The sequence below is a fragment of the Myiozetetes cayanensis genome, unplaced genomic scaffold (assembly GCF_022539395.1).
Source record: "Myiozetetes cayanensis isolate MyiCay16 unplaced genomic scaffold, myiCay2020 scf5-8, whole genome shotgun sequence".
Classification (NCBI taxonomy): domain Eukaryota; kingdom Metazoa; phylum Chordata; class Aves; order Passeriformes; family Tyrannidae; genus Myiozetetes; species Myiozetetes cayanensis.
The window spans coordinates 66,087,103-66,113,006 of NW_026087742.1; the positions used below are offsets into that span (position 1 = coordinate 66,087,103).

Here is a 25,904-nt window from a genome sequence, read left to right on the forward strand (position 1 = left end):
CTCATCTACACAAAAAAAAGAAACTACTAGAACTACTGAGATTTATATCTCACTGAGCACCCAGTACACAAATATTCTATCACCAAAAGTAAACAAAGAAAACAACAAGGAATCAATATATTTAATATTAAATAAAATACTGCAAAGCCACTACACAATGGTAGCAGACCACAACTTACACACTGCAACAAATATCCAGAGATATTTTACACAACAGAAAGTTTCCACCAGATTGGTCCAAGGCACAATAAGACCCAAGGTAGAGATAAAATAAATGGGAAGTTCTAGGCATGTGCTTCTGCTGGATCCAAATCTGGGATAAAAGCAACCAGATCAAAGCTCAGCCCTGGTGAGAACACAGAGATGAAGGACCAGAGGCATTCTTGGCATGGCAGACAAGGATTTAACAGCCTCCAAAAGGTGCAGAGACTAAGGATATATCAAAATGGATTTCCTCATTCTGTTTATGTTGGGTTTTGAAAATAAAGTTGGAATACACAACTACCTCATTCCCTTAACCAAATCTGCTCCAAGTTAAAAACATATAATCCATAAAATACATAAAAACATACAATCCACTGTTGACTAATCTTAAAAGAGCATGTGCTTCTATAGTGGAGAAACCTAAGCTTGCCACTAGTAAGTCACCAGAAATAAGACTTCTCTGGAGTTTTAAGTAGAAGTCTGGTTATGGAACTCTCCATAGTTAACCTAATTTTGTCTTAATTCAACCTCCTTCTCAATTTCAAATACCACAGTGTATCTTATAGTCTGTGTTTAAGCCTGTATTCTGGCAAGAATTATTATTTACTCTAGTTCTTAAATGTATGCACCATCTTCAGGAACACAGGCCCCACCCTGAATACAAGCCTCTTCTCTGCCGGCTTCTCCTTTCCGAAAACCAATAATGATTCTTCCAGCTGAACCAAGAAAGCAAGGGGGAGAGAGATTCTCATTCTAGGGGACAGCAGGGTGGAGGTGGACAGGCTGGAATATGCAAAGCTGCAAAGGATTTTTGTGCATAACAACAAAAAAATTGTAGGTAAAGTAGAAACTCTCAGCCTCAACACTCAAATTCAAAATAACCACTACTAAAACGCAGAAAGGATAATCACTTCACATGAAATAAAAAAAGTAGCACTGTTGGTTTTAATTAAAAGTCTCTTCCATAGCATAATTTATACAAACAGAACATAAAATCTGACCTTTAAACATATGGAACAGTTCTGTTAATTTCTGACTTTGTACTACAAATTGTGTTTACTTCTGTGGAATAAACTTTACAGTAGGTAGAAATAACAGGCTTTATTTTAAAAAAACCATCATGGGCAGTGGATAATGTAATCTTGTGGTACTACATGTTTTAAGTCACAGAAAAATCAGTAGCAAAAGGTACTGCATTTGCTACTTATTAATACATTCACAGTGATGAATACCGTATGTGAAAACTGCTAAAAGACGTAACTATGTATTTCTGTCAGGTCTATATAGAGATATAACATTAAAACAGTCCAAGCCCCTGTCATTACTGCTGTTTATATACATGGGAAGCAGACGAAGTTCAGTTGGCAGATTTAAATTTATAATGTTCTGACCACTGGATTTTGCAAGTGCTTGTGGTCTTCTAACAATGAGAATCCATAGATTTGAACCAAAATCCCCAGAACTGTCAAAGCTGCACAGCTCCTGTCCTTGGTGCACCACCACCAGGAAGGAGCTTTTAAAAGGCCCTTCAATAAATGGGGTAACTCTTCTGAACAACAAAAACCAATTTTTAAGGATATTATATTTGGCAAAACCTGCTGCTAGAGGGACATGACTTGCCAGTAGTATTCGTGGATATCTTCTGAAAGCAAAGGACAATGGTCCAAGATGAAGTTTGAGGTTCGTGGCACAGAAACACTGAGGTTCGACAGTTTTTCACCAAAAAAAAAAAGACAGAATAGATTTTTCAGTATAGAAAATGCTAAATTTTTTTTCTCTATGCTCTGTCTCTGGAAGAGTGGCATGCTTTTTTTTTCTCGAAACTTTCCTCCAAAAGGAAGAAAAAATAACAGGAGCTTGCAGCAGATATGCGGTATGGAAAATGCTAGTCTAAATTGTTAACATACAGACAGACTTCACGCAACTGAATATACAGGTTTAAGGAAAATGGTCAGGCAATTCTATCTATAGGTGCTGCTACCTGCTTTGCCTCTAATTACCTTTTATCAATCCTCACCACTGCTGAAGAGGGAGAAAAGGCAACGAAAGAGTTTTTCATGGGACTTCAACTCTCTTTTATAGAATATGTTAACATACAATAATGTCCTGTCACCACCACCTAATTCACACAATAAAAAAAATCTCAAAGCACTTTTTAAGGCTGTGCTTGACAAGAGCAGGGACCACAGAAGGAACTTTGTCTCTCTGCCATGTTGTAGGGCTGGCAGAAGGTACAGCCTGGACTCACCAGCAACACAGAGACCCCTTGCTCTGTGGGCCTCACTGGAGTGCCTCCTGCATCGGGGAGGGAAAGTACACGGTCAGCAGAGGAGTGTGTGTGTGTGCGTATATGTGAGTGCTGGGGGATTAAACGGTGTTAGGAACTTGCAGGACTTAAGTAAGATTTTGTAAATGGCTGGTGTTGTACTACTGATGCTGAACATTTTGTCCACTAATTACCTTCTAATTGGGTGTTGTTAATAACTTCCTAAAAATGCTTCCATCTTGGTTTTGATTTAGACTAGGTTTTTATCCCACAAAAAGTATCACTCTGACATAAGGATGCTGCTGCAGCATCATAGCCCTGTTGGAAACCATAGTCTCCTGTTGCCTGCCTTGAGGTGTAGCATGTGGCACAGGTCCTAATGGGATACTGCTGGCAGCTTGTGTATACAAGCACTATTTATCTTCAAAACCACGCAAAACCTTGCAAGTAAAGAAAATGGGAGAGAGGAGGCAGGAGAGACAGCAGAAATGAGCAGCAAACTGGGAGGCACAAAACAACATCTGAGACTCTCCTGAAGGACGGTGAGACAAAGAACGCCAGGATGAATGATGCCATGGAAGAGCTTGCACAGCAGCTGAGGAGGAGATGACAATAGAGGTTAGAAATATTAACAGATAAGGAGGGGAAGATGAAGCAGAGCCGCTGAAAGTGGCACTCAAAGAACAGTCAGCAAAATGGGGAGGACTAGAAAAAAGTAGAAAAATAGAAAAAAATAAGGGAAAGAGAAGACAAGGTAGCAATTTCTTGTGCTGGAAGGAAGAGAGAATTCAAACAGAACATGAAGAAATAAGTATTTGCTTGAGCTGCCTAAAAAAGCAGACACCAGGAAGACAGTTCTGTCTGAGAGAGAAAGGAGATCTGGGAAGTATCAGGGGAACCAGAAAGCCACCTGAGCAAAACACCTGGAGGCAGGATTAGAGGGGTAGTGGCAGCCTGAGAAGGTTTTGCAATAAAATTAAAACTTAAATGGTTCTAGTCAAATCAGGAAGGAAGAGGAAAATTCAGCATGAGAAAAACAAAACTGGGAAAAACAAGGAAAAAAATTTTCTCTATATCCCATTTCTTCCATTTTTTCCCCTCAGTACCTGATACCTAGAAAAACAGGAGAGGTCTGAACTTAAGTCTGATTTAATTTTTACTAATTTTAGCATTAAAAAATTTCTGTTCGAGAAAGTGCCTAAGTCTCAACTGAGTGAAAAGGAATTAGACAGAGGCTAACATAAATCTAACTTTAAGTGCCTCCAAACTGACACTCCTGGATCGTCAACGGAGTCTCTGAATTAGCACCAAAGCTGCAACAACACAGAGACTATGCTGCCAATGCTGTCTGTGAATCAACTGCTTCAGTGTGTGCATTTTTTTGTTTATGAAAATTATCAACGTTCATGTAAAAGTTGGAAGCTGTCACTCTAATTGACTCCAAACCTGCATTTGTCCATCAGCCGGTAGAGAATTAGCAACTAATTCAATTTGACAGCAACATCCTGTTAGGATCTGTGTACGTTTATTTCTTGTTTTCAGCACAAGAGCTGACCACTGAAGAAAATTTCATCTGCACACATATGAAATTTATTTAATTGGTCAATTTGTGAGATATCATTGCATATTAATACTTCTATTGTTTTACATAAAGAATTAAAAACACACTCCAGCAAAACTCATACCTAGAGTGGACTGCCTCCCATGATTCTTTGACTGTATTTATTCAAATTAACTGGAATATTTATATCAGAAGAATTAAGGACAGCAAAATTGGTACAACTGGTGCAAAAAAAATCAATAACTTCAAGAACTGTTAATCCCTTTTTTCTTTAACTGTTCATTAATAGGTGTTGCAGGGCTGCTTAATGACCTCTGCCAATAATAGCACAAAGGCCATATTGTCAGGGCAGCTCAGATGGCATGGAGTTCATAGGCTGAAATCCCTACAGCACACTAAGTTCTGGAATTTTGTTAATGAAAGTAGGGTACTGAAGTTCCAGTTTTACGAGATCCTTCCTATAAAGGAGACTACTACCAGAGCCAACTAGCACCTCTGAAAAGAAAATAAACAGAAAAATTTCTGGATGAGCTCAAGGTCAGGTGCAGCTTCAGGCTCCAAAATCAAAATACAGACAAAAGTTTTCCTTTTTGCCTTTTTTTTTTCCTTAGACAATGTGCTGGAAAGTTGTCCTTTTATTCATAATTTCTTGACATGGTGGCACGAAGAGCTAATCATGGGAGTATGAAGTGTAATAAAAAAACCATCATTTTGAGGCTTAAAATTAAACTCAGATCAACAATGAGTCCATTTCCTATGTCCAAGCCCATTGGGAGGGCACAGTCCACACCTGGGTACTGAGGGAACAGTAGGAGAATCAGAGGCTAATAGACAACAAGATGCCACTAAACATCAGAATGACTCACCACTGTAGTCCTGTGCAATAATACACAGCTGCCAGTTTTTGATAAACTGACATGGAAGGTGAGGAAAAACCTTGTAGAGACCTGTTCATTATGAAATTAGGTATGGAAGAGATGTTATAAGATACGTTACTAAATGTCCTGCAGTCTCATAAGCCCCAAAGTAAGGTTATATGTCAATACCCTCCCTTTCCGCCTCAAGCAATACCTCATTTTGAGGGAGAATTACCGTATTTTATTCACTCACATGCAGTGAGCCTTGAAATTAGTGTCTTTCATTCCTTTTTTCATATTCCCATCTCTGTCACTAATGCCGCCTTTATAAAGCTATGCTTTTCAAGGTATCTGGGCACATCTGTTCTCTCTTTTCTTTCTCCACCCATCATCTCACCATCTCTAACAAGTTTTTGCTCCCTCAGTAATTATTATGATCTCACTTTTACTTGCTTTCCAGCTCCCTTTCCTGTGTTCTTTGGACATCTCAAGAGTGTATCCATCCTTCTGGCATGTGCCTTCTTCCTCCCTTCACACCTCCACATGTGTCTCAAGTCCTGTGTCTGCAAAACTCATTCCCATTTTACATCCTCTGTGTAGCTTCCTTCCCTTTCTGCTGTTTAATCTGGAAGAAGAAACCTGATTCAAAGCATTGCACTGCCACTCCTTGAGCTTAATAAAACTCTTTCTTTCACACATTCCTACAGACCAATGATTGCTTTCTCCTTGCTGGGGAACAATCTCTCTGACATTCCTCCCCTTGCTAAACCTGAAACACCAGCTGAGTATTCCACATTCATCTGTGATGTTTTGCATATTGACACTTTTCCATTGCCCTACTTCTTCAGCTTCTAGGGAGGATTTATTTTACTCAGGACAAAACTTGCCACAAGTTGTCTGAGCATATACCACCACTGCTGACTTCAATCTTCATTTAAATATTTATTTATTCTAAAGAGCATCTTGGATAAGACTTGTAAAGGTTCCTCTCTACAGTGTAAGTTACATGTCTTCTCAGAAAACAACACAGTATGGAAACAAACAGGTTTGTAATACTTTTATATTTTTCTCATAGAAGAGCAGTCTCAGAGACGCCACAGATACACAAAACTGGCTGCTCCTTACCTTTGACATGGCTTCTCCCATCCTCCAACAGTGGTACTACTATAGTGTTGTTCATATTCCCAGGTGATCTCACAGCTGTATAGACAACAGGTACCGACTGTACCACCACAGGGATACGGTGCACGTGACTCATTTTGTTGGACTGCAAGTTCATGGGACTTGAAGGTGGTACTGGATGGATAATGTGCAAAAACTGCTGGCCTCCAACACCAGATGCAGAGGCCACAAGAGGACCTGGAGTTAATACTGATGGTACAGATGCCGCTGAGGACACTGATGTTATTACGGTGGGTGATGAAGCTGGCCGACTAGAAGAAGAAGTAGAAGTAGAAGAAGGGGAGGAGGCTGATGCTGTCATGGAAACTGGTGAAGATGAAGCTGCTGTAGGGGATGACCTGGCTTTGTTTATTGACAAGTCCACTGGTTCAGTCTGTGTCTGGAAGTGGTCTGTAGATAATGAATCCTCCGTGGGGTCTGCCTTCATGTTGTTTAGTAACAAGGGTACAGCATCCATATCTGGGTAGTTGTGGACGTTTGGAGACTGTTGAGGAAGTACAAAGGGACATAGTTACATATGTGGCTAGAGATGACACACAATTGCTAATGCACAGCACACAATTTGGTCATGAAAGCCACAGGACTTCTTTCCTTTTCTTGTGTCAGCTCATAATTTTAAAGTACAAATCATACTAAAAAGCACAGACATGATCAGTTTGAACAGAATATTAAAAAAACAGTTCTACTCCCATTTCTTAGAAGGTGTCAGGATTTACTATACAAAATCACCCTCATTCTTTGCACCACACAAAATCATCAGTGACAAGATTTTTTTGTATCTTCACAGTTAACAACTATTTATATTGACAGAATATTTTTCTTTCCCAACATCTAACTTTAAACCACTGCCTGTTATTCTCGTGTCATCTACACATAGACATGAAGAAAAAATGGTTACCACCAATTCTCAAACAACCTTCTGCATGCTCAAAGACTGTAATTTCCCCCTATTTGTTTTTCTTCATACATCAACTTTAAAAGAACAAGCCTTAGTACCCTTGTTTACTCTTTACAGCAATCTTTGTAGTTTTGTCCATGCTACTTTTCAGAAGGCCTTACACTACTCACAGTCCTTCAGTTCAATCTTTGACTTCTGCATTTTGTATGGTTACTGGCAATGACCTTACAGGTCTGTCCAGAGCCCAACGTTTGTATGGTTGCCCTGTTACAGGCAGCAGTGGTTACAGCAATTTGCTATTCTGAACTAGCCCATTAGATAAGTTTCCCCCTTGTTGTTTGTTTTTATTTTTTCATACCAATTAAGAAGAATTTTCCTGACTTGACAAAATAATATTATGCTTTAGACCAAGTCTTTCAAAGCTGGGTTGACTAAATTTATCCTAGACAGATGCCATTTCTTTAAAGTCTTCCTTATTCCCATCAGCTAAGAGGTTAATAGAATTTTTGAATAATGCTAGGCCAAAGATTCCCTGGAGAAGCTCATTTGACATATCTTTTCATTTTGACAGTACATCATTAATAACTAGCCTTTAAAAATGTTTTTTCAAGTAATTTTCAAGAGGCAGAGCAAGGATGGAAATGACCACTGATAACCTGGTAGCAAGACAAAGCACAACACTCAGCTCCTCAGCTAAGTACCTCCACAACACTGCACTGCAGCAGAGCTTCTCTACAGACAGGCACACACACACTGCTATGGCAGCAGTACAGAAAACCAACCTAACTATAAAACATTTGCCATGCTACTTCAAATCTCACTTGACCCAACGCAATTATTCCATATACAGATCTAACAAGCAATCTTTTCACAGTACCTAAGCACCTCTAAATGCATTATCTTGAACTTTAGATTACAATAGTTACTAAGTATCTAAAAATATTGTCAGAAATATTTAAGCTAGAAATATTTTAATGTCTACTCTAAATAAACTAGCAATCAAGCAAGCTATGAATTAATTTTGTGATTTTTATAATCAAGTATGTTAAATATTTTGATGGAAAACACTCCTTGTTTTGTGTCAAGAGTCAAATTTCAACACAGAATGGAGTTCTATTGCAAAAGGAAAATAGAAACACTAATATTAAAAACTCCAATATTAACAGCCTAAGTGGATATTATCCCTGGCATGCTGAAAGATGAGATGTTCTAGCAGATCTAGCTGATTTAGTCTGGTTCTTGAATCTGACATTTCCCCCCATTTGAAAGCACAAAGACCTCTGGAACAGTGAGTCTCTTCCACTACTGACACACAAATCAATATAAAATAAAGAGACCACCATCTAAATAAAGGATTCACCTGGATCCTGCTGTTCTGTTGTAATACAAATAACAAAAGCAAAAAATCCCATTTTGTAACGACAATGGGAAGTTCTGCGAAGAAAGAACACAGAGTGAAGATTAGGTTACTTTTCAAAGTGCATAAGTGACAAGATTATGAAAACTTCCTCCTCAAGAAGGCAAACCCGCCTGTAATTGCCCAGTAATGATTTCTCTTAACTACTTCTGAAACCACCTTGCTTGGACTATTATCCATGAGATCTCCATTGTGTCATCATGAAGTCAAAACCATAAACATACATGGCACAAGCAGTTCGTTTGTCAAGTCTTGACAAGTCTCATATACATGCAACTGGGGAGACTGGTTCTGCTGAACTGAACAGACTGGTGACAGAGGAAAGGCAAGGCAGAGAGGGACACCCTGCACAGGTTATACCCAAATCTTCATAAGGCCAAAGGCAACATCTTCCTTCTTAAATGTTCAAGAGAAGGGGGACAACTTGCATGCAAGGGAGATGAGAGATCCCCTTGTGCACATGGCCACACAAGTGTCATCCAGAAGCAGTATGAACTGCCAGCTCCATGCACAGGGCAGATAAATCCATCATGGAGGAAATCCTACATGTTGCCATACTTCCAGGTTTCCCCTGGGTGCCAGAGGTAGATTCCAGGATGACCTAATGCCACCTGCCTCAGCAGCATAATGTTATTCTGTGACCTGAAGGATGGATTAGTTGCTGTTGCTGTCCCTCCTTGCTCTTCAGAGCACCCTAAAGTGCTCTGAGGGAACTGGGGACTTGATGTACCCAGCATATGCATGTCACACTGCTAGTAGTAGTCTTCTGATTTCCAAGATACTTCTGAGAGTGGACACAAAGAATCCACATGGATCTCAAAAGCAGTCTATCACGAAACAGAGCACATCTGCTCCGAAGTCCCTCTGGCCTTTGCAGCAAGCAGCACTAGGTCCCTCACAGGGTGAGTAAAGAAGAACCCCAAACCCTTATGTAGCTGATGGTACACAAAGGATTTGTTCTGTGGATAGAACTAATGGTCTTTGTGACAAAGCACAGGTCATTAGCTTACAGATTTTTCTAGACTGTGCTATGAACAGGCCTTTGTTTTACTCAGAATTTACACCTAGTCTTTTGAGAATTAAAAAAAAGAAAGTATCATGTAACTTCAGACTATCATACAAATCACATTCTCTTTAAGAGCTCTTCTACATTTACTTTTGCCTGTACATTCCTTGCACTGCACCTACTTTTCCCCTAGGTACTCTCTTCTTGACCAGAGCTGCTGGAGGGGCCATGCAGTCTCTGTGAACTTTGGTAATGCAGTTGTACATCTCACATTTAAGACAAAAATTATTAGCAAGTGCTACATTTTGTTCTGCTGGTGGTGAGCAAAAATCTACCCCAACAACTCATGGTCTCTTACAGTGACCTACAACCAGTACAGATGTTTGTCCATGATCTCAAATGTTATCTAAGTTGCCAAAATTCTATTTAATCAGTATGTGATTCAAAACTTTGAACATTAAATTTATCATTATGTTCTGAAAATGGATGGTATAAGTAAACTTTTCCTAATGGTGACTATTCCAGAACTAAGAACTACAGGATTAAGTGTAGCAATGAAGCTGAAAGGGATGGCTGAATTCTCAGCACACTATTTCTTAGCATCTCCCACTAATGTCGTTAACTGAGAATTAACTGTTCATTTCCCTAGACAATGAGTGTTGTTGTTAGTTTTATTTAATGGAACTACATCCTTTCTAATTGAGAAGATAATAAAGCTATGGCTGGGATATTCAGAGGTATACCATCAGGCTTTCTGTCAGCTCATAAAGTCAATTGGATGAGAAACAAATAGTTGTGTGTTTATTTCTCCTGTCTCTCTAGTCCTGTTTTTCCATCCTCATCTAGTGAATTGGGCTTCTTGTGGTGGTGTGGGCTCAGTTAATTGCTGGTTTGGGCGTCTGAAGCAGGTTTTTTGTGCCTAGCTGCCAAAAGTGTCTGTGTTGGTTTAGTGACCTTCATTTTGGTTTTAGGAGTCTAAACTCTGTTGTTGACAGTTTGGCAGCTTCCAGAGTAATTGGTGGGTTAGAAAGGGTTCAGCCTGAGGTCCCTGAAACTGAGTGGGCTGCCTTGGTTGCCTTGGTTCCCAGACCATGGAAATGCAACATGAAGGTGTAGAGCTCCACGTGGCTTCCCTCATGTCACTGCTCCTGCCTGCAGGTACAAAGAAGAGGGACAGCTTCAGCCCTGGCACCAGCTGGGACTCAGAAGCAAATCTCAGCAATGCCCCTCTCTGCAACATTGCTGTTGCATCCTTATGCTGTTCACCATCCCCTCAAATCCAGTCTGAGACAGAACTGGAAGGCAGGTTAGGATGGCTCCCTGCTACAAAAAGGCTTTTTAATAAAGCTGCAACCTCTATTGATCAATGCTCTTGGCTCACGCTTTTCGTGCCTGCCCTTTTAAAGCTGTACACCAGTATTCTCTGCAGTGCTCTGTTTCATTAGCTTGTCATTAATAAACACCGCCAAGAATATAACACGTGATTTCCCTATTCAAAAAGCTTTTTTTGGCTGAGTAGAAAAGCATTCCTTACTGCCTTATTCCCAGGCCATTATGGAAAAACAACCAGTCAACCTCACAACAAGCCATAATACCCTGAGCTAAGCATGGGAAGTTGTGGCTGATAACATCCCATCTGCTGGATGGCCACCCTTTCCTGCAGAGCTCTTCCTCATCTGCTTTCCAGCCCCTAAACTCTACCTCCTCTTAACTTACTTGTGAGGAAATTTTGCAATAGCCCCTTCAATTCTCTTATTCTACTCATGGCAATCTCCTCTGTGTACCAGCACTGTCTCCCATTCATAACCAAGCCGTGAAGAGCTCATAGTTTCCATCCAGCTACGGTTTAAACCAGACAAAAAGCTAAGAACATTTTGTTTTCAGCAACTCATCCTCACACCCTGAAGTTCATCAGCTTCACAGAGTGCTAAGCTAAAGTGAATCCTTCTACAATTGTGGACTTTTATTGCTCCCGCACAACAGAGTTTACAAACCTCTAACAATCAGCTGTCAGATATTAAAGTGTCTTCCTTTCTGGCAGCAATCTCCCAAGGTCAAATATTTTGTAAGAAAGCATACCAAAAAAGCTGTCCTTGATGACGGAAACCGAGCAGAACTAAATTTAGCATTTATAAAATAAGCTAGCTTTGAGGACAGGAAGTTAAAAAATAAATTGCTAAATGTTTAACTCTTCAGTCAAATCACTCAAAAACCCGTTCTTATTTGACATCATGCTGTCCCACCTCATTCTGCTCTGGCAGGAGTAATTTTAGATGAGATGATTTTGTTTTGTCAGATAAAGGAGACTGAGATGAGAAAAATCCCACTCCATCTGAAGAACTACCCACAATTTTAACTACATCATTGCCACTGCAGTACCAAAACGCTAAGGCTTGGCAGTGCAGGCATGCAGTTGTGGGGGCAAGCAGTGCAGAACTTGTGCCCAGCTAGAGCAGGTTTCAGCTCTGATCATCATACTTGAAGGGTAAAACCCAAACAACCAGTAATATTCTGCAGGTTACAGGCTGTCTAGCACTTCACAGTAAAACAAACCAATATGTTTTAAATTACAAAACCCACTTGCTCTAGCAGAAGTTACTTTGCTTCTGCATAGCACACAGATGTGCTTACAACTCCAATGCCATGAGATGTGCAGGTAGATTGAGCACAGGATATGGTGTGTGCATCTTTTGCACACAATTTGCTTTTTAAAATTAAAACTGAATATTTTCCTTATCCTTCTTGTAGACAACGGTAGAAAGTTCATGCCCCTGAAATTGCAGTTCTGTAGGTGCATGCCATGAAGCATATCTGCCTGTAGCAGGTTCTGTCCTGTCCCACTCTAACTAGGCACTTGCTGAGTACAAAAGACTGGTACAGCCAGCTTGGGTAAGTAGCAGCTTGGGCACCTCAAAAAGCCTTGTAGTTTATGGTTGAAGTACCTAGTGCTTCAGTCAGAGTCTTTTTTTGGCTTATCTTGATCATCTAGGAGTGAACTCTCTTTAAAATTACAGGAAGAGATGTTTTGCAAAACACCTTCTCATAATGAGAAATTACATTCACAACAATTGCTTCTGCCTGGATATCTCCCCTTTAACCAAAGAAACAAAATACTCTAAGAAAAGGTAGAAGTAATACAACCTGAAAAAAAGGAACTAAACAGCTTCTACTTGAAACACTCTGCTACTCCCCCTGAAAAGATGACACATCCAAGAGCCAACTATGCTCAATTTGAGATGTGGTTGTCATTATTGATCTGTACATGAAGGACGCATCACTACAGAGGTAACAGACAGCTGTATAAAGGTAGAAGGGCAAAAATGTAGACAGCTGAAAAGTAAAACTGAGCAAAATACTTAAAAATTTGTTCCCAAATGCAAACACTGGAATGGGCATTTATGTTTTTTTGCTCAAAGCTGCTGCTGCAGGCTTTCCTAGGCTGACAGAACTGCTCAGCTTGGATGCACTGGACAAATGCAGGAGGTGATACTGCAGAGGGCAAAATGCAAGACAGCTGGATCTTTTCTGGAAGCATAAATTAAAATGTATCTTACTGTCAGTTTTCAACCAATTGTTCCTCAGGGTCAAGGTTAAATTTGTGTTCCAGGGAAGAAAAGAGATCCCCAAGAGACAGCACTCCCAAGCAAGGTTGAGTCAGACTCTGTTACAACAACTTCCACTGAAGCAGCAGTTGGCACCGAAATAGACAGGTGGTAGAGTCCAAGAATTATTAAAATGAAAAAAGGCTCAATGAAAATGCATTTAAACAAACTGGAATCAATTCAACAGGAGAGACTGAAAGATACCCACTTTAAAGTACTCACGATTCACTTAATGTATCATTATCTCTGCATAACACTTGGAAGTTTGATTTCAAAGTGGATGTTTCCAACCCTCAAGGCCTAAAAATAGAATTTCTATTCTCTTTGTGAGTCTGAAGAGACAAAAGAAACTCAGCAAGTACTATGAGGCGCAGGTGGTCTTTATTAGCAGAGTGTTGCCAAATGTGTAGAACCTCTAGAAGATACCCCAAAATAAAAAGAGAATTAACTAAGAGATGAGAAGACCAAAGGCAAATCAACCATCCACAGACAAGCAAAATTCAAGGTCCAAGGCTGTAAAAACTGTCTTCTAACTTTTCCTGAACAGTAACACTGTGGTATTATTCCACAACCACTTCACCAATAGAAAAGTACCATGTGCTGCAACCCTTAGTAGCAGTTCAAACTAGGACTGGGGAAATGTGCTTCAAAATGAAAGGAGATCCCTATGCAAACAGTATAAATTTTCAAATATGTTTAACAATAAACGCAAATATACCTAGTGTGAAAAGACTTATTTTTGAATAATACATTTGCAAGACAAAGTAAGCATTAAGGTTACTTGGCATCTAATTCTCCTGTCCTCAAAACAACGTTTACCAAAGGGTTTCTACAATGGCACAGAAGAACAAGTGAGTACAGATTTCTACACCGAACAACCTAATCAGCCCCTGTACCATCTGGTACATTAAATGTAAATAAGATACATTTCTTCAACATGAGGCCAAATTCTAAATATCTCAGATTCTACATGGGCCTGCTGTGATATTTTTGATAAGCAAAAAAACCTACTCCCTTGTTCCCTAAATCATAAACACATTCAGGAAATTAGATGATCAGCTTAGATGTATTATTTTTATATATGAGCAGTGTTACTAGAATGTTCTGTCAAAGAAAGAATCTGTCAACACAACTCTTCAAGAGAAAAAAGTCTAACAAAGGTGTGGTGCTTGGATAAGCATGTAAAGAATACAGATAATATACTTGTACTCCTTGTACCAAGAAACTTTAGATGTGAAAATATTTCTCAACAAATGGCAGATCCCTAAATAATTGCTAAAGTGGAGGTAAAATACCAGGCAAAAATATTATATTGCCCCCAATTCAGATTTACTTTTTGGATTTAAAAAAAGGTTAGTTTATAAAATCCTAGACAACAAGAATTCATATATCCACTTAGCAGCTTTCCTTCCAAGTTTTCCCCCCATGTTTTTGGGGTAATTCTTCCCATTTTGATTTCATTTGGTTATTTTCTCTAGCGCTACATTAAATCAGAATCTTACAATTCTATTTATCCAAAAACTGAAGTTAATAAATTTGAGTCCTTGATGTTTACATTAGAAAATAGTAAGAAAAATTGTACTAGACATACATTGGGATTTTTAAGTGAATTCTCTTTTGTCAATCTAGTCTAGTTACTTTGCCTGCCATGGAATACATCAGGAACTTTCCACAAGTACCCACCAAGCAGGTTTGTTGATAGAGAGGTCCACCAAATTAGCAAGGCTTAGTGAAAATAATTTTTGAAAAAAAGTACTCAGCAGTATTTACATTTCTACGAGAAAATAATAAAATTATATTCTGTGATGTTTTTCAGACTAATATGGAAGCATTCAATGTTTCCACATAAGCCAACTTACACTGAAAAACAATGAAAGCATTAACAGTGATTTGTAGCCAACCATTTGCTGAAGATCCACAAGTTAAAAATTTTGATGCCAAGTTTTGATAAACATTTGATTACTCTGCACATCATTCACAAAATATTCATAAATGTCTTAGCAAAAAGGACTGATATGAATGACCAATGCATGAAACTATTACTGATATCCTTTAACCACCTGTAAGGTATTGCCCAGTTCCAGGCAAAACTCAGCCATGTCCCCACCAACCTTAGAGCTCAGCACTCACAAACTGGTCTTACATTTCCACGTCATTCCTCCTTGGGCAAGCAGTGCCAGATACCGCATGAGGATTCAGTGGACTTGGTAAATACAGCTGACATGAAAAAGGTGTAAGACTGGGCAGTTCTTTTCAGTTATTCCTCATTACTCAGTCTTGCTTCAACAATTCTACACCTATGATGTATAAACATCAGGAGTAGTGGCAACGGAGGAGCCATGCCTGACACACACATCTAGTATCTTAACCATACGCTGCAACTGAGTTTCTCTGTTCCTTTGCTTGTCTTTGCTCATTTTCATTTCCACCAAAAGGATTCATTTTTCCCAAATGAACCTCCTTCTGTTTACTATCCTTCAAGCAGATGTTTAAGTTCATTTTGTTCTTCTGACCTCGCAACTGAGAGTGCATCTCAATTTTTACATTTCTCTACTAAAATAAATATATCAAGTAGAGATAGATAGGTCTGACTGAAATTAAGCCTTTCAATGGCTTTAAAACAACCCCAACTGTTCGGAAAGAAAACATTTAAATCAATTTTTACCAAAACTAGCACTTTCTCGTGTCTGTTCCTCGAACTTATTGTTGGTCCTAGTCAAACAAACATTCCTGGTACTGTTCACTAGGCACTGAGAGACCATGGCCTGAATTTGTATAGCCAAAACCTCTCATCCTGCAAGTGTGGGTGGCTCTACTCCAAGCTCATTAACCTGGGAGCAAGCAGTTTGCTTCTCTAAACCCCTTGAACTCCTTCTTTCTTCCCACTGCCACCCTTCCTCTGGGACCAGGCAGCACCGGGGACATGAGCTGACCTCAAACATGGAAAAAAGAGCCAAATCTGTGAGAAGAATAACACTGGCTGGGAAAAAAACCTACAGAGGCAGACAAAATGTAGAGATTGGGTCGGGCGCTGCCTGAAAGGGGAAACTGATGTAATAAGCCCTGGCTGGGAAGGATGGAATATCATCAGCAAAGAGACACAGACTCCAAGGGGTCATGTGAGGTGAGTCTGCAAATTAAGGAAATTACATACTTTAAATCCTAAGCAAGCCATTGCTTAGATACAACCGGGAGGCCTATGAGATGAAGATGAGGGTGGGAAAGAAATGGTGCTCATCTCCCTGGTTGTGGGGTTGGCTGGAAAGGCTGTGGAGTTTGGTTGGATGTGAAGAAGAGTGTCCCAGCCTGGAGAAGATCGGTCAAGCCTGGAGTGACCACACAAAAGGACCTGTGCCAAGTAAAGCAAAACACCCTACCAGTGCCTGGCATGGGACCTGAAGCCACTGAGCTTCACCATTCCTCTGCTGTCAGCAGATATCCCTGAAACCCGGTGGTGAAACATCCTATCCCACTGCAACACCCATCCAGAAAAAATGAAGGCAAGAAGTGCATATTGCAGTAATTGCCCATTAAGGGTCTGACCAAAACTAGCACAGATAGCCTCCTCCTAACACTGCCCACACTGCTTCATCATTGAGGTTTACCAATCTTCTTTTAACATGGCTTTTGGGGAGGTAGGATTGGGATGGCTCATTCTGACTTTTTACCCCCAAAATGAATGTCCTTGTATATAAACTATGAATATGAATACTTGGAAAATATATGTATTTTTAACGTCTCTGGAATGGACTTTGATTCAACTCACTGACCTGGTATGTTATAGTACATACTGTTATAGAAAAAAAAGACTAAGAATGAAAACCTAACCCTCTCTGTGCACCTTCTTTGAGTCTTTATATATATTACACAGTTTACAGTTAAAGGCTAAGTAGGACAGGATATGAATTATGAGGGGACAACCCACCGACACCACACATAGACCAGCAGACCCCAGTACAGACCATTTAACACAATGCTCATGAAGACTTCCTTGTTTCAGTTCATATCCTATGGGAATAATAATTACTCACTGATTACTGAAAAGTTATTAGTCTTCTGAAATCTTCTTTAGATGCGGATAACATAGACTACTTCCAGTTTACAGAAGGGAAAATATAGGGAAGGCTCTCATGAGTTTTTCCAGTACTACAATATCAAAGTTTAGAGTTACAACATTGGAGCTAAAATATATTCAATAAAAAAATTAAATGCATTCTAACCATGAAACCCTTTTAATATTATTTTTTTCTGACTTTTAAGCCTGAATACAAATAGCAGATAAGAAAATCTATCATTATTCTCAATACTTTTCCTGTTCTAAAGTTAAGCCTTCAGTGTGTATCTATAACAACTCCCATTATTTGAAATGCTCACATCTGAAATCTGAGACAACTGCACACACACAATATTTCATTATACTTTTAATTTTAAAACAACAAATATCTCAACAACTAAACTAAAATGAACTAAACTGATTATTTTTTAATAGCTAACAATATCACAATGATACTATTACACAGCAGAAGAATCTGGGTATTTACTTGTTTTCCTTAGAACAGAGTTAATACAAAACTAGTATAGTTTTGTATATGATCTAGTTTCTTTAGAACAGAGTTAATACAAAACTAGTATAGTTTTGTATATGATCTCCATGTTATTAGTCATCACATCACTCCAAGTTTTTTCTGGAGAACTAACTGTTTTTAAACAGAACAAACATCAGTGTTCAAAGAAGGTGTTTGTAACAGCTGCTTAATAACTTTTAATTTCTTAAGCTTATATCAACTTCAGAATATATGACAATACCTAAAATTAAATTCTGCTAGAGACAAAACTGTTTGGTTTTTCAACAAGTAATACATATAAAACACCAGATTAGACACCCAAAGCTAAACTGTATGTAAAACAATTCTCTTGAGCCCTCTTAAGAGATATATATATATATCTATCTTAATTTAATGGAAATTTCTTATATGATTCCCATGGTGACAGGGGCAACTAGACACAAACTATTTTTCTTGCTTGTCCAGAGAAAAAGTGGAAGAAATTGAAAAGGAAAAAAGAAACCTTTTATTTTGGTGCATGAATTTTTTTTCAACAAAATGAATAGTTATATTTTCAAGCTCCTTAGAATTTCCCCATTTAAAAATAAAGGAAGAGAAGTAACTATTAAAATCATAGAATCACAGAATCAGCCAGGTTGGAAAGGGCCTCTGAGATCATCAAGTCCAACCCCTGATCCACTAATACTGTGGTTACTAGGCCATGGCACTAAGTGCCACATCCAATTTCATCTTAACTTCGAGGGGTGGAGAATCCACCACTTCCCTGGGCAGCCCATTCCAATGTCTGATTACTCTCTCTGGAAAGAATTGCCTCCTAATATCCAACCTAAATCTCTCCTGGCACAGCTTAAGACTGTGCCCTCTTGTGTTACTGATAGTTGGCTGGGAGAAGAGACCGACCCCTACCTGGCTACAACCTGCTGTCAGGTAGTTGTAGAGAGTGATGAGGTCTCCCCTGAGCCTCCTCTTCTCCAGGCTAAACAACCCCAGCTCCCTCAGCCTCTCCTCATAGGACTTGTGTTTGAGTTCCTTCACCAGCCTAACATGAGAAAAATCTAACATGAGAAAACTAAAAGCTGTACAAGTGCAGCTGTTTCATAAATAGCTTGGCATCCCCCAAGTTTGCTTCAATAAATCATGACTTCTGTGTTCAAGCGACAAAGAAGACAGGTTCTGATACAGGACAACACTTGCACAAACAGGGCCGTGGTTCCTCTGTGGGGCTGCCTGGGGCAGGGCCACAGCGTAATTGTGCCAATTAGCTCAGGTACCCCCTTCCAAATTGGTCAATTTCACCTCTACTACCCTACACATCCACACACAAATCATAAAATCACAGAAAGGTTTGGGTTGGAGAAGTGTCTTTCAAAGATTATCTAGTCAGTCCCCTTGCTGTGGGCAGGGACACCTTCCACTACACTAGGTTGCTCAAAGCCCCATCCAATCTGGCTTTAAACATTTCCAGTAATGGGGAATATACAGCTTTTATGGGCAACCTATTTGAGAGTCTCACCAACCTCATCAAACAACATTTCTTCCTTATGTCCAATCTAAATTTATGCACTTTCAGTTTAAAATCATTGCCCCTTCTGCTGTTGCTGCAAAACCTTGGCAAAAAGCCTTTAATCATCTTTCCTATAAGCCCTGTTTAAATTAAGAAAGGTGGCAAAAAGGTCTCCCTGGAGCCTTCTCTTCTCCAGAGTGAGCAACTCCATCTTTCTCAGTCTTTCTTCATAGGAGAGTTGTTCCAACCTTCTGATTATTTTTGTGGCCCTCCCCAGAACAGGCCTAAATGCTCTCATCCACAACACAGACTACACTTTTTGGTTGGTACAGAGCCAACTACTCCCCCACCCACCAAAATGGGTTTTTTAAGAGACACAGTGATAGTATAAATGAAAATCATGCTATGATGAGTATGATTTTTGCAGTACTCTTCTTCCTGTTTCAACAGCTTGTCTAGTACACGATTTGCAATTCACTGAGCAGGGGAAAGGTTGGCAGCTACTGCTCATCTTTACAGATACTTCAGCCATGGCAAAAATCTTATCTTCTGTGTACTTCCCAAGCAACAAACTTCATAGTAACTGCTGCACCAGCAAAGAACAGTAAGTCTACCACTTGCATCTCTAACTGAACAGGCCAGTTTTCAAAAAAAAAAAAGGTTGAAGCAGGTATGGAAAATTTTGATAGAAAGGAGGAAGGTTTCCTGTGCCCTCAGTAATGATATAATAGAGAAAGTTAAATGCTTCAGATTGACTTTGTAAGAAGAAAAAAAACCCAGCAAACAAAATCCATCACACTAAATAGAGACCTACCTAGCTAGTAGGTAAGTGGTTTCTCAGGGCAGTGCAACATCCCACTGTCTATCCTGCTGATGCTGGGCTAAACCACCCAGTAACCTCACCATCTGCCACCATACTCCAGCACCAAAGTCCCTGCGGAAGAAGGAAGGTTCAGTTGGGAAACTCAAGTCCCACACTGACCTTTGTTCTGCATTTTGTAAGAAAATAATGACACTGACGAGGGAGTCTGGAGTTCTGATTCCACATTATTTACATAACCATTGGATTAAATCAGTAAAGGGTATTTTGTAAGCAACGTGTGACATGGCGCAAGCCCGTCTTCCTCTAGCACAGCTGTCGGCAACCTCTGGCTTATATACCAAATGTAGCACGTGGGTAGACTGTGAATAGCACACAGCAGGAATTAGATGCTACACTCATCTGTCTTTCAAGGAATCGAGATGTCATGAATTACCTGACTGGTAATACACAGACAGTTAACAGAAAAGTCCTCCTGAGAACAACACTGTTGAAAATTTGATAACAAGTAAACTATGATCCAAATATTCTCTTTCTCTCTCCTGTCCTGTAAATCTTAAAACCTGTAAAGCAGACCAGTTTGAAAAGCGTGCATCAGAAGATCCCATCTCAGAACAACGGCCTCATAACTGCACCTCATAAACCACAAAAAAGCCTCATAAATAGAGCTCTCCTTGCAAATGTGGGAGACAGACCTGAATCCCTTCAGGCATTGGTGCAAACTGAACCCAAGTCTTCCACATCATTAGTGGTTAAGTGACCCATGCTTCTAAGTAAAAAAGAAAGCAGGAACATTACCTGTTATTTCTGTACTTTAAAATACAGTGTTTCAGGGCACGTAAAGCAGAGTCTGAGTCACAGCAGTAGAAGTTTTAACATCTCAACCACCAGGTCAGATACTCTCAGTGGGAGAGATACACATCACCGCTCTTCCTAGTGCTCCCTTAAGGAGATGACAAACTCATAAACAAGGTTTCAGGCCTTAAGAAATATAACGTATTATTAGTAAAGAACATTACAGTCCTCCAAATTTTTTGTACTCAAACAGAAAATTTAAGGATTTCACTTTTGAATTACAGCACTGAAATCTCTACTGACATTCCGTTCCCATTTATTTTGCTGTGTAGAGAATTAGAGGCAAAGGAAAGTCAGATTCACACTTGCCTATGACTAGGTGTCCAAGCGACTAGCTGACATGAGCAACAGTGGGCAACTTTAACATGACAACAGTGCTGTGAAAAGACTTTATAATCCCATTACATGACTTTTATAGAATGACTCACAGTTAATATAAACCCAGGTGGTCTTCACAGACAGATGAGGTACTTGATCATATTACACGGTAACAAGAACTTTGATATAGAAGGGGCTATTCCTCAAGCGAACTAAGCATTTCTGAGCACTCCAACTTCAAACCAAGTAACTCTACAGTTTAGACATCCATTTATATTCAACTACGAACTATACAGTGCCTGCATAGGATATAATTGATAGCTTTACTGCTTTATTATCCTGGAATCTAATGACAAGGTTGTTTGCCTTTTCCCCCCCTTCTCTCTCTTTTAAAAAGTGAGTTGTTCTTACAGAGAAGGAAAATACCAGTTTTATTTTACTATCTGTCATAGAAATTACATTTTATTAAACTTAAAGGAAGTTCATGATCATACTGAAAGGTCATCACTTGGACATACAAAGCCAACTGTAGTAGCCCAAAGATTTAACTACAGTGTCTGTGCTACATGGAGGACTACAACAAAACCGGTACACTCGCAGATTAAACAAAGCAGATTTTGCTTGCCAAATTCTGTGTTTTGTGGGTGAACATATCATCTTCTGAATTTTGCTTATTTCATTTTAAGATGCATTATGTGTTCAGTATAATATCAGACAGTGCATCAGGCCAGACATCAGTCCCATGGGATGCAGGTATGCCTAGAGAAACCAGGGCTGTTGCTGAACAAACTAATGACTCCTATTCTGACGGAACCACTCTCCAACTGGCCAAAAAAGTGAGCTTACCAACTGATCCACTCTGACTATTAAAAATACATCCCTGATAGTTAAAAGAATAGGCTGATAGTTAAAACAGTAGGCTGTTTGGCTGCCAAAAAAACCCTAAAAAAACTTAATTTGTGAATCTGTTGAGGGAAATCTCAGGTTATTTATTCATACTCAGAATCTCAAAAGAGAAAGAACATTTGTTTAGGCCAGAATTTGCAGACTGTGCCCTGCTTCAGGCATCAACGCTCTTTCAGAATGCTGGTCATGATGTACCCAAACATGAAAGATTTAGGAACATTAATAAGACAAAACAACCAATCTTTTTATAGCACTATGCAAGATGTAAATCTAAGAAAAGGAGAAGTTTGTCAAGGAGAACCTAATTCATGCTTCGCCTTCATCCTACCTGTCTCCAAAGACTTCTATATACAGAACAATATTATCACATATAATCTGAGAAATATTGATTACACACCACAATTATGGTGTCAAATCACATCTCCCTTGAATCCTGAAGTAACAGACACTACTACATAGGGATATGTTTATCGCTGAGAGGCTAAGACAGTCACCTTTGGAAAACCAGTTTACCTTGTAACTCTTTCAAGATTCAGAAGTAAGTCTCAGGATGATAATGCAGCACTTGCAATAGCAATTATGTACAACAAAGGTAACAATTACAGTAACTGGTGGTGCTTGGAAAGGTATCATAAAGTTCATTAAGTTCATGTTGAGTTCAACAGGCCTCTCCCACATGAAAGGTTGTGAATGATGTGAGACATTTTTTTCTAGTATTCCCCTTACAGATTAGCTTCCACCAGCAAAACAGCTAGTCTGGCTATCCTCAAACAAGCAGTCAAATCCTCTTGGGGAACAGACGTTTTTAGGTCTTGCTTTCAATATTTCAGATCTATCAGAAAGGTCAAATCCATGATATACAAATAGCAAGAAGTATGCCACTCATTTAGCCACCACATACACTTTTGGCAGTGACACAGAACACTGTAAAAACTAAGGAAGAATTAAAAAATTACATAAAACAGAGGGAAATTTGAATAGATTAACTCAATTAGTTCATCTAACTCATAGCTAGAGGAGCTAAGAAAGAAAATTAGGAAAAACAAGCCCCCCTAGAGTTTTGCATTTGCCCTGTAGAGGTGTGCTCACGTACGAACAGGGAAAGATCTCTGGGCAGGGTGATCTTGAAACCACAACTAGCACTGAACTCTGTTTCCCAAACAAAAGGATATATGCAAATAAAATAAAAAAGCTAGAATACAACGGATAAGCAAGATTTCAGGTTAGGAGCTGCATACTCAGCCCTTTTTAATTCCTAACTGCAGACCTCAAGCCACAAAAGAGGTAAATAATGAAAAAGGGAAGCAAGGGAAGCAAAGTGCCTCTACGGAAGGGACAGCCTCATTCCGAAATTCTGATTTCCTCCACCTGTCAATATCCTGTTTGTTTTCTCCAGATTAACTTTTGGCCAAAGGTGCATGTGGTCAGAACGAAGATGCAGTAAAAATATGAAAAGTACAATAGGAAGCAGAAGTAGCACAGTTTTACTCATCCAAACTAAAACAGAGTTGACAACAGGATGCTCCAGAAGGACTTGTTTTCTTATTCTTTAAATGAAGCACCACTGATAGGCTTTTAGAAGGCATTAGACTTTGAGGATGTCCAGAATACTGAATTTTAACTTCAGCCTAGGTTTCCCAGGAAGGGTATTAATATCTTTAGGGTAACCACGAGAACCACAGTTATTGAGAATACCTAATACCAGAAACCAGTGAAGTGTTTAAATTTATTCTCAACAGAAAACTCTGAAGTGACCAACACAATAAAAATATCTCTATAGCAATGAATTACTTTGATAAAATGGAGTAATATTCATTATTTGCATTCATAACAGAGACATTTTTGAACAGGAAAATTAAAAATACATGGGAGATTAGAAAGAATGAGTAGGGCACATATGAATTGCTGTCTTTTCTGTTTTACAGTGTACCACAAAAGTATTGAAAATTAAAATATTTAATCTCAGCTTCTATTACTGAAGTCACAATGTAGCCTGGTATAATTTCTGATTTACATACTATTACTATAGCTAAAAAACAAATGGAAAGATAATAAACACAACACTTGTGTGGTTACTAAATGGCACACGACCAAGCTCAGTTTGGAGCTGAATTAGATTAACTGAATCACTTCACCTTGTGAAATAACAATTTCTGATGAGGTAGCCTGCAAACATGAAAACCAAATTTTATTTTCCATTAAAAGCAACTAAATTTAACTGATCTCCAAGAACAATGAGCTGCAGCTTTTTGCTTGCTTTAACTACCAAGATTACTAACAAAACAAGAATAGGCACTACTGGGAAGACTGCAGACACAGCCTCACGTGTCCCTAAAGCCTTGGGCAGCTACAAGACCACCACTGTGTTCCAGCAATGACTAACTTCATCAATGGTTAACTCACTCCACCCGCCATCTGCTTACACCACAGTCAGAAAGGTGGCAAATGCTTAACGGGGAGAAAACTGATGACTGAGTATTTGGCAGCTATAATCAGCACAGCACTTATTTTTGGGTGATGAATCACCGCTTTTATCCCAGCCACACAGTGCTGGTACATTCACTGCACAGAAACCCTTTTTCATGGAAGGAGCAGGGACAGGGCAATGAACACCACTCTTGGAAGAGCCATGTCAAGAGACTGCTTTGGACAGACCAGAAGATCTTACTGTCAAAAGTCACTGTGCACAATACTGCTCACCATCATTCACCAGCCATACATCAAGCTCTGGGAATACAGGACTACTTGTCTGGAGATCTCCCAAAGTTTGTTTATAGTCAATAAGGATGACCTTTTCTTTCATAAAGAGTGAAAACAAGATTGGGGATACAATGAAGACATGCAAGGTGTCAGTGATGGCATCTAGCAAGAAAGCTGGATCCCCTCCCACACAGGCCACTTGCATTAAAGTCATGTCACACCACAACAATAATTCTTCAAGCTCTGTCAAAACCTTGAATGAACTCATAAGAATTGGAAAACTGGAAAAAAACTACTAAACAACAATTTGATACACTCAGCTAAAGCACGTCTCCGAAATCCCCCTCTCCACAAAGCCCTTGGCAGCCTCACCACAGGCGGCCTGGGACCAGGGCCAGGAGACCTACACGATGTCATCACGGGCTAGAAATTGCACTTCAGCTACCTTCAAAGCCCACAGAGATGACAGAGAGGTGAAGCATCTTTATTTGACACTACAGTGCACATGCTCTTCAGTGGTGCTGTAGCTTGTCAAGATTTATTTGCCCTTCTCCCCTTGCCTCTCATTTAGAATCTGGGACTAGTTCAAGGACTGACATAAGCTTTTGGTACATCCTCCATGGTCTCTTGAACACAGAATTCCACCACAGCAGCTCTCTCCATCACAGGATAATTACATATAGGTCAGCAACTACTATCTGTGGCATATCAGCTCTATTGCAAATGACATGCTAATAAAATTATAACAGATCCACTGACATTTTTGTCTCAATATTAAGAAAAGTGACAGAGTCAATGAACACATCACACACACTTCAGGGTAATGAATGGGTAAGACCAGTGCTTTTGCTTTAGTGTTTACTTTAGTGGAATCCAGAACCCCTAACAAACAGAGCAGTAGATTTCCTTTTGCCACCCCAAAACAGGCACCTCATAATTTAAACACCTGCCTTACTACTGCCTAACATATTACTCTGTTCGTTTCATTCTGCCTTTAAACTGACATAAATGAGTGACAAGGCTTCTTTATAAGCCCAAACCTGAGAATGCATCTGTCTATATCAATGTACACCACAGTGATCTGCAGAACAACTGAAAAACTTGCGTAAAACACTGACTTCACTTGAGTACCACCTCCTCTCTTTGGTGTGCTTTTTTTTTCCCTTTGCAAACTCTCTAGGAAAAAAAACCCCAAAACGAACTAACAAGGTTCTTCCTGTTTACTGAGTTAAGTTTTTATTAC

General features: G+C 39.4%; 1 protein-coding gene across 7 annotated transcripts in view; it reads right to left on the reverse strand.

Annotated features, from left to right (window-relative positions):
• The window catches only part of KLF12 (KLF transcription factor 12), a 236,561-nt gene that overhangs the window by 86,744 nt on the left and 123,913 nt on the right, over nucleotides 1-25,904 (reverse strand). For all 7 annotated transcript variants that reach the window (XM_050331363.1, XM_050331358.1, XM_050331360.1 and 4 more), the window contains exon 4: nucleotides 6,014-6,554. In XM_050331363.1, coding sequence (XP_050187320.1) covers nucleotides 6,014-6,554 — 541 coding nt within the window. The remainder of the gene's footprint in view (nucleotides 1-6,013; nucleotides 6,555-25,904) is intronic.